This window comes from Oncorhynchus mykiss, chromosome 6 (assembly GCF_013265735.2).
Source record: "Oncorhynchus mykiss isolate Arlee chromosome 6, USDA_OmykA_1.1, whole genome shotgun sequence".
Taxonomy (NCBI): domain Eukaryota; kingdom Metazoa; phylum Chordata; class Actinopteri; order Salmoniformes; family Salmonidae; genus Oncorhynchus; species Oncorhynchus mykiss.
The window spans coordinates 66,222,767-66,237,551 of NC_048570.1; the positions used below are offsets into that span (position 1 = coordinate 66,222,767).

Below are 14,785 nucleotides of genomic sequence, written 5' to 3' on the forward strand. Positions count from 1 at the left end.
GGTTTAAAGTGACAGCACAAAGAGCACATATAAAAGGTACCCTCCTCGAATTTTAGAGGCTGAAATGTCATGTGAGTCTCGTTATACTGCAACAGTCTCCCTTTGAAAATCCGACAGAATTTTAAGGAGCAGACAATTGGAAGCATTGTTCCTGAGAATAAACTAAATATACTGTAGTGAGTGGGGCAGGGCAGACGACAAACAAACAGAGAGATGGGCAGATAGAAGCAGTACAGCTTCACTGACTGACCCAGAATGACTACATAACTTTGGTGTGTCAACCTATGAACTCATGACCTTTACATCCTTTACATTATTCAACACAACCCCCTGCTAGTCTCACAATGCCAACATCCAGCCCGTCCAGACTGAACTCCGATTACACTTCAAGGGTTCCTCTTATCAGGAGAAAAATATAATATAATTGGAATTTTTCCTTCATGTGTGTAAAAACACAGCAGTGCTCCATTGCCACAATGGCTCAGGAACAAAGAGGGGATTATTGTGGAGGTGTCTGATGCCTCTCCGTCCTGAAGTTCCGCACACTCCAATCTGTGTGAATGCAGGTGACTCAGGGAGCCTGAGCTGATCCCAGAATTCCTCATTATCCGCCCAGCGGGGGATCTCAGGTCCGCTCGCTGTCTCTGGAAGCACTGCAGGGCCGGCAAAGCGGGCCCCAGAGGAGCACAGAGCTGGGCCATCGGGGGTGAGCCAGGTCTGCTCATTATGCCTAACTCATCTTAGGCATCCCTGCAAACCAAGTGCCACTTAGTGCCCGTAGGAGAGGCATGGGTCGGCCCACTGATGAGATGACAGAGCACACAGCATAGCAGTAATGGGAAAGCTTTGTTTCAAAAGACAAGAAGGACCAAGACATACGTGGACTGTATGTGGACTGATAGTGTCCCCAATCTCCAGAATCGCATGTAAAGCCCTGTCTTACCTGTACCTTAGTCATCAAGCTGAAATGACAGAAAGCAGTAAACATTTTCCACCTCTAAACTCAACAGATACAGTGTAGTGATTGGCCAGGCCCAGATAGGGCCCAATCAGACAGCCTCCAAGAGCAGAGCACAGATGGTCGTTTCACACATCATAATCATTACTGTTGCCACGGCTTCACTGCTCCAACACAAACATATTGTGATATTTAGACTGGTTTATGATAGCTGTGCCAGTGCTTTATCTACATTGATGTAAAGTGGAATATTTTGCTGTGGTATGTAACACACACACCAGAGTTAAACAGCTCTGCAATGGAACACATGAATTAGATACAGCCATCCTTTGAAAGTGATGAGCGTAAAATACAAGAAATGTGACTATAGGCAACACCTGGGAAAATGAATGAATTCAGATTTTCTTTGGCAGCAGTAAAATGGGAAAGATTCACTCACTTGTATTGCAAGGCTAGCGCGTAAATGCAAATACACAGTGAATACATTCATAATGTGGGGCATGTCATTTCATGCGTCAACCCCATTTCTGGGCTGAGTTAAATAGAGGCTTGCACAGCAGGTGAATTATGTAAGTAAGCAGCAGTGTTGGGGGCTTGGGGCCACAGCCACTTTCTCACTGTGCTTTTCATGATCCTCTCATCAGCCAGCCCAGGGCCAGGCTCTGCCTACCATGCAGCTGTGCTGTTGTTCACCCCAGTCACAATTAACCTCTGAGACTGGGCACGGCGCCAGCCCCGATGAGACTCAGGGCACCAGAAAGCTCTTCAGGTAAACACCGCCACGATAGGCTAAGAAGCCGAAATTAGACATTGTTTTGAACCATGAGGCAGTTGCTATAGAGACTGTTGCTAATTAACTGCACTCGGTCCGGGGGCACCAAAGGGCTTAAGGGCACTCAGGACGATTCCTCTTGTGATGAGCTTTATGCACGGTACCCAAGTACTATCCCCAGGGTCTCTCATCACCAAAATACCTGCGTCTCCACCCCCCACCTGTCACAGATGCCATGAGAGGGGCGGTGGTGGTCTGTCTGTCTGTCCATCAGGACCAAACCCTGTGGACCAGGATTACAAAGCTGTGTGAGGGGAGATGCTCTATGGTTGGCAGGGCCCGGCTCGCCCTCTTAAAACACAAATCACTGTGGCGTTTCAGACCAATCAATGCCCTCCATCAGCACTGAGGACCACTTCATGGCTTTCTCATCATCTCTGGTGGCATTCTGAAGTGATGCCCTGTGAGCTAGAGCACCTCACTAATGGAAATCTGTAGCATGCAGGGAGAAACAGACACATATCTAACATCATAAACAAAACGCTTCAGTTTTTCTCGGGGAAATGCAACAGGTCGGAATGTCGAAAGATGAGGCTCTTGCTGGTAAATCTGCTTTGACGGGGGCTACCTCTAGAGATATCCCCTTTGTTCTCTGTTTTTTAAAGAATGACACCGGCATCATACAGATATCCCAACAATTCATGATTGGTGAGAAAGGAAGGAAGGTGTGAGATTCCTGAGGGAGATGGAAGAGGCTGTGTTGTGAGATTCCTCTTGGCTCTCCAGTCAGACACAGTGTCTCCTGTGAGACAACATTGCCTCATTGAGAGCTGCATCTTTCCACAGTTTACAACACCACTGACTACATCCATAGCAGACTACCCTCTAAAAATGGGCCTTCTTCCAATAATAATACTAATACAATTTCAATGTTTGATAATTATTACATTTTTGTGCAAATAGTATTTCTTAATAAAACAATAACATTTGAGTTCAATTATTTTGGTAAAATTGCTTGAAGGTAAGATGTTTGATATTTCTTACTATTTCCTTAATTACACAGTCATAATATGTAAACAAACACTATACCCATGTTTTTAAAAATCAAAACAGTCCCAATAAAAAGGCAGCCTATTTTCCATACTGGGCAGTGCTATGAGTAGGGTCACAGTTCACGCTATGATGGGTTTGGCACTAGGACCCAGCAACAGCTGCAGGGTTGAACAGAACAGCTAGCCTTGCCCCCAGAAAAAGCCCACAAACACACTGAGACCAGTTCCAATCTGCTCCCCTCCCCGCCCTCCCGCCTCAAAGTCCCACCAAACTTTGTGTTAGTTAGGCACTGAAAGACCACGTCCCCCCTCCTCCCTAGCCCCCTGAAAAAAACAAAAACAAATCTTCCTCTACACACTGTCTTTCAAAAGCTCTTTCACACAGCTGAACACTGGCTCTCGACCCAGTCTGTTTCCAAGGCACAACAAACAACCTTGTATAGAGCTTTCATGTGCAGCATGTAAGCTTGTTGTCTTCACATCTTTGGATCCGTTGGCCATTGTGCTGCAGAAAAGCAATTGAATTGTGCAGCATGAAAATTAAGAGAGAGTGTTACTCACATAATACACTGTCCATTAACACATCCCCTGATAAACTTCAGTGGTACTTGAAGCATTATTTCAATACAAGGATCATCCCACTAGATTTACACATCTACGCATGTTGCCTCCAGAACAGCCTGACTTCTTTGGGGCATGATGAGCTGTGATGTTCAATTGTTGCTCAATCGGACGTGCTACCTGTCCCAGACCTGTTGTTTTCAACTCTCTAGAGACAGCAGGAGCGGTAGAGATACTCCTAATGATCGGCTATGAAAAGCCAACTGACATTTACTCCTGAGGTGCTGACTTGCTGCACCCTCGACAACTACTGTGATTATTATTATTTGACCATGCTGGTCATTTAACCTGTTAGAGCTCTAGGGGCGCTATTTCATTTTTGGATAAAAAACGTTCCCGTTTTAAGCGCGATATTTTGTCACGAAAAGATGCTCGACTATGCATATTCTTGACAGTTTTGGAAAGAAAACACTCTGAAGTTTCAGAATCTGCAAAGATTTTGTCTGTAAGTGCCCCAGAACTCATTCTACAGGCAAAACCAAGATGATGCATCACCCAGGAATTAGCAGAATTTCTGAAGCTCTGTTTTCCATTCTCTCCTTATATGGCTGTGATTGCGCAACGAATGAGCCTACACTTTCTGTCGTTCGCCCAAGGTCTTAGCAGCATTGTGACGTATTTGTAGGCATATCATTGGAAGATTGACCATAAGAGACTACATTTTCCAAGTGTCCGCCTGGTGTCCTGCGTCGAATTCGGTGCGCAATTGCCAGCTGCTTCTACTTTACCATTTGATTCAGGGGAGAAAGCATGTGTCCAAGAACGATGTATCAATGAAGAGATATGTGAAAAACACCTTGATGATTGATTCTAAACAACGTTTGCCATGTTTTCAGTCGATATTATGGAGTTAATTTGGAAAAAAGTTCGCGTTTTGAGGACTGAATTTGGGGATTTTTTTTGGTAGCCAAATGTGATGTATAAAACGGAGCTATTTCTAATACACAAGGAATCTTTTTGGAAAAACTGAGCATCTGCTATCTAACTGAGAGTATCCTCATTGAAAACATCAGAAGTTCTTCAAAGGTAAATGATTTTATTTGAAGGCTTTTATGTTTTTGTTAATGTTGCGTGCTGGATGCTAACGCTAATGCTAACGCTAAATGCTAACGCGAAATGCTAACGCTAGCTAGCTACTTTTACACAAATGATTGTTTTCCTATGGTTGAGAAGCATATTTTGAAAATCTGAGATGACAGTGTTGTTTACAAAAGGCTAAGCTTGAGAGATGGCATATTTATTTCATTTCATTTGCGATTTTCATAAATAGTTAACGTTGTGTTATGCTAATGAGCTTGCTGATAGATTTACACAATCCTGGATACAGGGGTTTTTTCATAGCTAAACGTGACGCAGAAAACGGAGCGATTTGTCCTAAACAAATAATCTTTCAGGAAAAACTGAACATTTGCTATCTGAGAGTCTCCTCATTGAAAACATCTGAAGTTCTTCAAAGGTAAATGATTTTATTTGAATGCTTTTCTGTTTTTTTGTGTAAATGTTGCCAGCTGAATGCTAATGCTAAATGCTACGTTAGCCATCAATACTGTTACACAAATGCTTGTTTTGCAATGGTTGAGAAGCATATTTTGAAAATCTGAGATGACAGTGTTGTTAACAAAAGGCTAAGCTTGAGAGCTAGCATATTTATTTCATTTCATTTGCGATTTTCATGAATAGTTAACGTTGCGTTATGGTAATGAGCTTGAGTCTGTATTCACGATCCCGGATCCGGGATGGGGAGATCAGAAAGGTTAAGAGCATTTGAACATCTTTGCCATGTTCTGTTATAATCTCCACCTGGCACAGCCAGAAGAGGACTGGCCACCCCTCATAGCCTGGTTCCTCTCTAGGTTTCTTCCTAGGTGCTTCTACACCTGCATTGCTTGCTGTTTGGGGTTTTAGGCTGGGTTTCTGTACAGCACTTTGAAATATCAGCTGATGTAAGAAGGGCGATATAAATACATTGGATTTGATTTGTTATCAAGGGACCTTGAAAACATTCCCTACACCAGTACACCACTACCACCAGCCTATACTGTTGACACAAGGCAAATTCGCTTAGGTCACTTGTTTTGCACATTCTAATGTTCAATCGGACAGTAACTGAATGCCTTGATGCCAGTCTGCCTGCTATATATAGCAAGCCACGGCCAAGTGACTCTGTCTGTAGGAGCGAACCATTTCCGTGAACGGACCTAATAAACTGGCCACTGAGTGTATATTTCAGTCAATATTTCACCGTGATGGGCTGACATCTCTGGCTCAGGGCACAGTGAAAGGCCAGTCCGGGGACACAGTGGATTATGCTGGTGAGTATATACAGTGGGGCAAAAAAGTATTTAGTCAGCCACCAATTGTGCAAGTTCTCCCACTTAAAAAGATGAGAGAGGCCTGTAATTTTCATCATAGGTACACATCAACTATGACAGACAAAATGAGAAAAAAAAATCCAGAAAATCACATTGTAGGATTTTTAATGAATTTATTAGCAAATTATGGTGGAAAATAAGTATTGGGTCTCCTACAAACAAGCAAGATTTCTGGCTCTCACAGACCTGTAACTTCTTCTTTAAGAGGCTCCTCTGTCCTCCACTCGTTGCCTGTATTAATGGCACCTGTTTGAACTTGTTATCAGTATAAAATACACCTGTCCACAACCTCAAACAGTCACACTCCAAACTCCACTATGGCCAAGACCAAAGAGCTCTCAAAGGACACCAGAAACAAAATTGTAGACCTGCACCAGGCTGGGAAGACTGAATCTGCAATAGGTAAGCAGCTTGGTTTGAAGAAATCAACTGTGGGAGCAATTATTAGGAAATGGAAGACATACAAGACCACTGATAATCTCCCTCGATCTGGGGCTCCACGCAAGATCTCACCCCGTGGGGTCAAAATAATCACAAGAACGGTGAGCAAAAATCCCAGAACCCCACGGGGGGACCTAGTGAATGACCTGCAGAGAGCTGGGACCAAAGTAACAAAGCCTACCATCAGTAACACACTACGCCGCCAGGGACTCAAATCCTGCAGTGCCAGACGTGTCCCCCTGCTTAAGCCAGTACATGTCCAGGCCCATCTGAAGTTTGCTAGAGAGCATTTGGATGATCCAGAAGAAGATTGGGAGAATGTCATATGGTCAGATGAAACCAAAATAGAACTTTTGGTAAAAACTCAACTCGTCGTGTTTGGAGGACAAAGAATGCTGAGTTGCATCCAAAGAACACCATACCTACTGTGAAGCATGGGGGTGGAAACATCATGCTTTGGGGCTGTTTTTCTACAAAGGGACCAGGACGACTGATCCGTGTAAAGGAAAGAATGAATGGGGCCATGTATCGTGAGATTTTGAGTAAAAACCTCCTGCCATCAGCAAGGGCATTGAAGATGAAACGTGGCTGGGTCTTTCAGCATGACAATGATCCCAAACACACCGCCCGGCAACGAAGGAGTGGCTTCGTAAGAAGCATTTCAAGGTCCTGGAGTGGTCAAGCCAGATCTCAACCCCATAGAAATTCTTTGGAGGGAGTTGAAAGTCCGTGTTGCCCAGCAACAGCCCCAAAACATCACTACTCTAGAGGAGATCTGCATGGAGGAATGGGGCCAAAATACCAGCAACAGTGTGTGAAAACCTTGTGAAAACTTACAGAAAACGTTTGACCTCTGTCATTGCCAACAAAGGGTATATAACAAAGTATTGAGATAAACTTTTGTTATTGACCAAATACTTATTTTCCACCATAATTTGCAAATAAATTCATTAAAAATCCTACAATGTGATTTTCTGGATTTTTTTTTCTCTCATTTTGTCTGTCATAGTTGAAGTGTACCTACGATGAAAATTACAGGCCTCTCTCATCTTTTTAAGTGGGAGAACTTGCACAATTGGTGGCTGACTATATACTTTTTTTGCCCCACTGTATGCAAGCGGATACCCAGCACATCAAGCATGGTTGACCTCCGCTCAATCCCCCTGATCCCAGGCAGGTCAAGTTACATTCAATACCACCAATAACACAACCACTGACGGAATAGCTGTAGACACCACTCTGCATGGCATTTCCCTTTACACAGCACTGGAAACAAACAAAGCAGAAGACAATGGATTTTTATGAAAATGAATAACCTTGAATCGGTTATTATCATATTCTTTATGCATTAGCAGAGCCAGCAAAGGCCTATCAATTCTCCCAAGGTTTGCATTTGACACAAAACGTGCTGTTTTATGTTAAATGCTGTTTTGTGGAATTTGAAATGGTAGAAGTGCCTGAGCTATATAACTTGTCTGATGGTGGCCATTTGATCTCTTATCGGAGAGAAGAATGCGTCCAACCAAAAATGAGACTGGCGTGTCCAGTTGTGCACTAGTGAGTCTTGTCCTTGGCGTTAATCATTTAAAACTTGCTAGGCAAACCTATTTGTTATGCTCAGAATGGCACTCCCATTCTGCTTGCGGGAGAGAGGAGGTGGTGCTGAGGTGGTGAGCTGGTTGGTCGTGTGGTCTGAAGCCTCTTTGTACCGGCAGCTGAGGGGGCTTCGCTGCAACTCCTAGACTTTACATTTGGTTTGGCCGGAGGGGTCACATGACAGCTGCAAACTAACACCCAGAGGGGCTTTCTGCTTTCACTTGACACTGACAGGCTGTGAGAGAGTCCAACACTGCAGAAAGAAAATATTCCCTCTTTCCATGACATCACCCAGCCAGGAATGGGGGAGGTGGGGGGGGGTTGGTGGCAGCCACAGCTGGTGGCAGCCACAGCACCATCTGCCCCTGCCTAATAGTTAATGCTGCTTTACTTATAGACTCCTACTTCTGCAGAGAAGAGACATGAATGTATGGCTACCGCCAAGGAGCCCTTAACAGTCTGCAAGTCCCACAAATGAATTACTGATTGACATTTTCACTCCCAGTCTATTGTTTCACTTGTACGGTCCCTTTATTAACACTGAATCTCTCTGAAAATCTTCCTCAGTCACTTTGGGCACTTTTTAAGCTCCCATACCAAGATTATTTGAGTGTGAAATGATGATATGCAATTGGTTTTAAAAGTGAAATGTTGTGACTACCATCTTAAAAAATCTACGTAAAAAAAAATACTATATATATATATATATATATATATATATATATATATATATGTATATATAATAACAAAGGAGGGTATCGTCGCTCTTCCTCCCATATACCAACCCACATCCCTGACCCCATGTACTCACCGTACATCTTTCCCTCGTCAGATAGAATGATCTTCCTGCGCCCACAGGGGGGATATATGGCCAGCGCCTCCTGAAAGCTCTGCTCGATGTCGGGGCTCCACACCCCCTCGGCGTCATTGTCCAGGGGCTTGTCTGCCGAATCGCTCATCCTCTCCATGTCCTCGGCAGGGCTCTCGCTGCCGCTCCAGCTGCTGGGGTCCATGGTGGTGCTTGGGATCTCCAAGCCGAAGCCTGGAGCACAGTAGGGATAGATCTGGAATTCCCAAATAAACAAACACAAACTATCCGTCACTCTCCACAGCACAGGCATCTGCCTCCAAGACGACAACACACTGCTCGTGGCCACTGGTCAATAGTGTGGTGAGCCAAACAGGAGAGGATTCTTGGCCTGGCTATCTACCTATGATGTTAGGATTAGGATGACTGTGGTACAGTTTCACTAGATGCCATGGAAGGGACTGAAACGTTCCTTCATGCTAGTTTTTGTCCGAAATTTTAAATGGTACTCTTGAAAATACTTCATGTTATCTCCCATTTAAAACAAATGATGTGATGGAGGTCAAGTGCAGCGACTTCATCACAGGATCCATTTTTAGCTTGTTGTAGTAGAATCCCCTCCTTTACTTTCCAAAATAGATAAGCAAGCAAATAAAAAATACAAGACTGCAGACATAAAATATCTAATGAGAACATAACCCTAAAACACATCCAGCGCACCTGGCATCTCCTGCACAGGAGCTGTTGAAGCCTTTTAATACCAGCTGTCAGGACTGTCAAATAGACTCTTAAATCTGGATGAAATTCATGTAGGACAACTGTAGAATGTTTATGAGGCAAAAAGAAATAGAGAAGCCCACTCAAGAAAGGACACAACCATATCTGTACCACTTTAAATTTCAAATGGAAAAAAATATCCCCTGTCCTCTTTGTTCCAGGAAAGAGTCTGTTTTCCACATTGTGAATTCCCTTGACAGAAAATTCCACTGTGAGATTCCTCAATTTTCTTTGCATTTATGCTGTGTAAACAACCTGCCCTGAATTAGATCCCCATTAAAAACTCATTCAAACTGCTAGACTGTAAGCGAAGGAGGAGGAAATCACATTTAAATTCGAGGCAGAAAAGTACCTAAACTGAAAGGGTCCATCTCTCCTCAATCAAAACTATTGTCCACAAAGTAACTCATGAAAGCAATGTAGGTTCTTATATATTGCTGTAGACAATCATGCTGAGTTGAATTTTAACGGTGAAAATCACAACTGGGGAGTTCATTTGGTGGATGTTTTTGTAGCCCTTCACTCTAGCACCCCCCCCCCCCCCCCCCCACTTCCCCATCCCCCTCCCTATCTTCCCCTCTCCCTCCCTATCCTCCTCTCCCCTTCCAGACGACCGCTTCCTCTCTAGGCAAGATCCTATTCAAGCTGCACAAGCTGTTGTGAAGTGGGACTAGCAGCATATGTTTCTTCTAGAATGTCGGTTCGTGAGGGGGGAGAGGGGGGGGATGGGAGCAAGCTGTTTGGGAGAAGAAAAAAAACTCCCAGAGAGTGGAGGGAGCGTTTACTGAATTCTGTTTTTGTGAACTGACTGCTGACTCTGCAGAACTTACTCACAGACTGATGAGGGAGGGGAAAAAACGTCCATTTCGACCACTAAATGGCTTGGTCTTTTTCTCCAGCCCTGCTCCCTCCACCCAGACTCAATAATAAACTACATCGGTAACCACATGCAGCACGGTCATGATTGTAATACCTGACCTCAAGCAAGATTTTTTCTTTACTTCTTCAACAAGTCAAACCCAGTCAAGTCATAATAGTGGTATTTTTGAGAGGACCTTTGAAAAACACGCCTTTGCATTTGTCATTGCCAATGCCATTGCCGTAAGGGATTCTGAAAAATGAGTCTTCTCTGTGATACAGTATTTATTTTTCCTAAATGGCTGTGAACACTCTTTCCAGGGGTTCACCATTCAGAAAGATAGAGAGAAAAAAAATATATATATAGAGAGAGAGAGAGAAAATAGAGAGAGAGAAAAGAGAGAGCGAGAGAGAGAAAGAGAGCGAGAGCTAACGTGAGTGTCTGGACACGTCTGGTTTCCATGCTAGCTCATGATTTCCCTCCAAAAGAGGGAAAAAACACTGATATTTGGAGGGGTGTTTAGTGAGTTCATGGCCATGTTCATTCCACAATGGTCTGATGTTTCCCCGCTCTTCTACAGGTGGTTTCCCCTGACGCGCCACACCAGGAAATGAATACTGTTACACTGAAGCGTGCAATGAATTATTGAATCCACCACCCCACCCTGTCCCAAAAAAAAAATGCGCTCTCAACCACAACTAGCATTTACCGCTAGGGAAGGGCAGCAGAGAGCCTTGGCCTATCATATTGCTAAATGAAAAGAATAGAGCAGAAAATATTTGAATCTGGGGTATAAAGATCGAGGGGGGTAGGGGTGGAGGGGTAATACATATCATTGAAATGGTATAATAGAACTTGGTAGGCTAATTCATTCATTTTAAGTGGTACTCTAAATAAATTTTGTTAATATAACCACTATAAATAAACCTTTCCTCTCTCCTCCATCCATTGCTGGGGATGGTGTGCAGCCGCATCTGCTGCAGGATTACTCTGAGGGGGGAAACAGCGGTACACACTCCATGCCATGTAATCACAAAGAGCTTCAAAGACTGAGGCAGCAAAGGGGCTCAAGAGTACCTCTCTTGGCCAGTAGAAGCATCCACGTCGTACAGCTGACAGATCTACAGTAAGTCAATGCTATTTAGAAATGCATTTACTTAGTGGCAGTTACATTGTGATATAATCAATGTCCGCATAATTCTATGACATACTGGTGTCATAGAATACACATTTCTCTTGTTGTTGGTACGTTTATTGCCACCATTCGACAAAGTCAATTCAATGGAATAATACATTGTCAAGGGCGTCAAGAAGTTTATTTCCCACCAAGACACCACAGCCAGAAGCACTCTACCGTATGTCCCCTGAATGAATGTCTTTAACCTAACACTGTCATTAGCACGCTGTAGTCTATTAACCTGAACAAGTGTTAGAGAACATCAGATAAATCTATTGAGTTACAACAGCTTAATCACTGGGCATGGCTGAAGTGACTCTGCAGTCATTTGGCTTAGTAATAAATCACCCTACATAATTGACCTCTGTCACTATTCCATAAGGAGCATCTCTCAGGAGAGCACCTCGACAACCAGATGAATTCTGGGTCCAAGCGGATGACCACCTCCTTGAGCATGCTGAGGAAATATGAGGTCAGGTTCACTCAATTAGCCAGAGTTTGATGGGTATGTCTTCATCTTTCAATTACTGATAACCCTTTGTTTCATTGATCTCCCGACATTGACAAGTGAGTCGTTCTTGCCGTTTTGAACAGAGTGAGATCATCAGTGGAGCATAGCACTAGACATTCTTTGCTGAAAGTTTGCACTTTTTTTTTTTACGGATAAAACATGTTTTTAAACACAAGACAAATATAGAACACCTTGAATAGTCTTCTAATGAACGTCCTCTAAACTATGGTCACTCAGCTGTCTTAATGGAGAAACAAACGCAGGGGCATGTTTGCAAACAGAAAATAAATCACTTCTCTTTCTTGATAGGAGAGAATGGAGGATTTGCTGACTCCCAAGACCTTGACTTTTCATCCCTAAAACACTTACATGACGAACATAAATCATTGCTGTCCCCTATAGACTTGAGTAATGAAAGGCAAGGGAAATACATTTACCAATAGAACATGATGTAGATGAACTGAGCCAAATCCAAATGCAAACCATGCCAAGTGCATTACTGTGTTGTTAAGAACTTTTTTACAGCAATCAAACAAGTGTGTCTCTAATATTTAGTCTATGTCACACAGCCTTCTGTATAAATACACTCATAGGAGAATGTGCCTGGGTGCTTTAGCCATAACAGGTATGCTATGCTGAGCTGGCTGTGTGTTTGGACCGGGAGAGAGACGAGTGTTGTGATTAGTGCAATATGTCTCCAGATGATGCTGAAGTGGTGATGTTTGTCCAGGCCCCAGTGGCAGATGGGAGACAGAGATTAGTCATGCAACAATATACTGTGGCTGGGCTGCTGTCGCTACACCTCGCTCTCAAAGCAGGGAAAGCATTTCAGACATACCCAGAACAAGGACACCATAGGCTACAGACAAATCCCATTCCCACCCAGGGAGAGGCGCTTTCTCACGATCGTACATCACTCAAAACAAAATAGCCCACCAACAAACATGATAATTTCATCTGGTGTGCACTAACGTATCACTATAAGCAGGTGTTTGCTGCACACTTTTCAATACAATTATGGAGCTAGACTGGTAGAGCAACATTGCATTAGCTGCCCTACAGCATGTCTACAAAGTAGAAAGATGCTTAATTAAAATGCATTTGGCTGTAATAATGGAACTGTATGGTAGATGGGAGCTTCTCAATCTGGCTCCATTCATATATTTCTGCGTAATAGTACAAAAATGGTGAAACAATACGAACACCTGCAACCTTCAGCAGGTAAAGAGCATTGTGGCTTTTGTGAGTCATTACAGTTAATTGAATGTCTGGAAATATTTCTGTAAAACTCTAATCAAATTCCCAACTCAACTAAGCCCAACTGTTTCAGTCATCAAGACTAATGGACAAGAACACAGACATCAACAAAACCCCACATGAAAAGTATGTGATGACTATAATGCGACCACTTTAAATTAATTTGAATTACTTAAATCCCAAAAATCGAATCAATGATGAAACAACATCGTGTACTCAAAGTGTGTACTTTTCTCCACACACATTTTCTTATAACCCTCTTCACATACAATGGATGATTTCTTGCATCGTGTCTACTCTAACATAAAATTGGAAATGAGGATTTCCCTTCTCTAAGAGCCTAACACTGTGGATGGCAAATTCTATGCTTTTAAATCTCAGTGGCACGGTCATAAGCCAGGCCTATGTTTATATAATTGTGTACTGATGTGCCTATAATATCATAGTGGAGTTCAATAGCTTTCCTCACTCACCAAAAGGTTGTGTTCATTGTATCTGTGTGTGTGTTCACAGGTTCTCCTGAGGCTGTACCCCTCTCTGAAAAGTCTCCCCAATCATTGCAGCCAGGATGTGCCCCTACACGCCTCTTTCACAATTCACAGACATCGAACACACACACACACACACACACACACACACACACACACACACACACACACACACACACACACACACACACACACACACACACACACACACACACACACACACACACACACACACACACACACACACACACACACACCAACAGTTCAAGGATTAGGGATTTGGATCTGTAAAACAAAATGATGGAAGCTTAACAGGATACACCACGTGACTGTTGTTTGATGGCAGGATTTCTGGTATCTGTTCTGGTTGGATGATAAGGCACTGATGTGTCTCATCCATTATTACACAAGAGAGATAAAGAGGGAGAGAGAGAGAGACAGGGAGAGAAAGAGAGAGAGAGAAGGAGGGAGAGAGAGAATGATAGAAAAAATAAAGTTAGAAAGCAAGAGAGTGATAGAGCGAATCAGGGCAAAAATCAATTTATCAACATGCATAAACAAAGAAAATGACAACTTATACCTCAGAGAGTTCAGTGATACGGTTGAATGGCGGGAACCTGGTTACTGAAATTTTCCAGGATTTACCGCTCAAAACCACTCCCTTTTCCCGGGATAAATAAGTATGAGAAACTGGTAAATTATAATTAATTATTTATTTGAACAGCACGGTTGTAACGAGTGCGCTGAGAGTCAGGAAGCAAGTTCAGGGAGTGAGTGATTTAATCAATAAATGAAACATAATACAAAACAAGAAACACGAACAAAGCACAGACATGAAACAGAAACAATGATGCCTGGGGAAGGAACCAAAGGGAGTGACATATATAGGGAAGGTAATCAGGGAGGTGATGGAGTCCAGGTGAGTCTGAAGACGCACAAGTGCGAGTAACGATGGTGACAGGTGTGACCCATAACTAGCAGAGTGGTGACCTAGAGGCCGGAGAGGGAGCACACGTGACAATGGTGTGAAGTGCAACTGTTAAATTAAATGCGATGCCTAAATCTGGCTTCTCTACGAGACTCTGCATGATGAATC

General features: G+C 43.2%; 1 protein-coding gene across 7 annotated transcripts in view; it reads right to left on the reverse strand.

Annotated features, from left to right (window-relative positions):
• LOC110526376 (transcriptional enhancer factor TEF-1) overlaps positions 1–14,785 on the reverse strand; it is a 67,822-nt gene that overhangs the window by 38,540 nt on the left and 14,497 nt on the right. For 6 of the 7 annotated variants that reach the window (XM_021607296.2, XM_021607297.2, XM_021607295.2 and 3 more), the window contains one exon: positions 8,624–8,876. In XM_021607296.2, coding sequence (XP_021462971.1) covers positions 8,624–8,825 — 202 coding nt within the window. In that variant the 5' untranslated portion in view covers positions 8,826–8,876. Of the gene's footprint in view, positions 1–8,623; positions 8,877–13,674; positions 13,692–14,785 lie in introns of those variants that run through there. The other variant, XM_036980730.1, reaches the window with a different exon arrangement.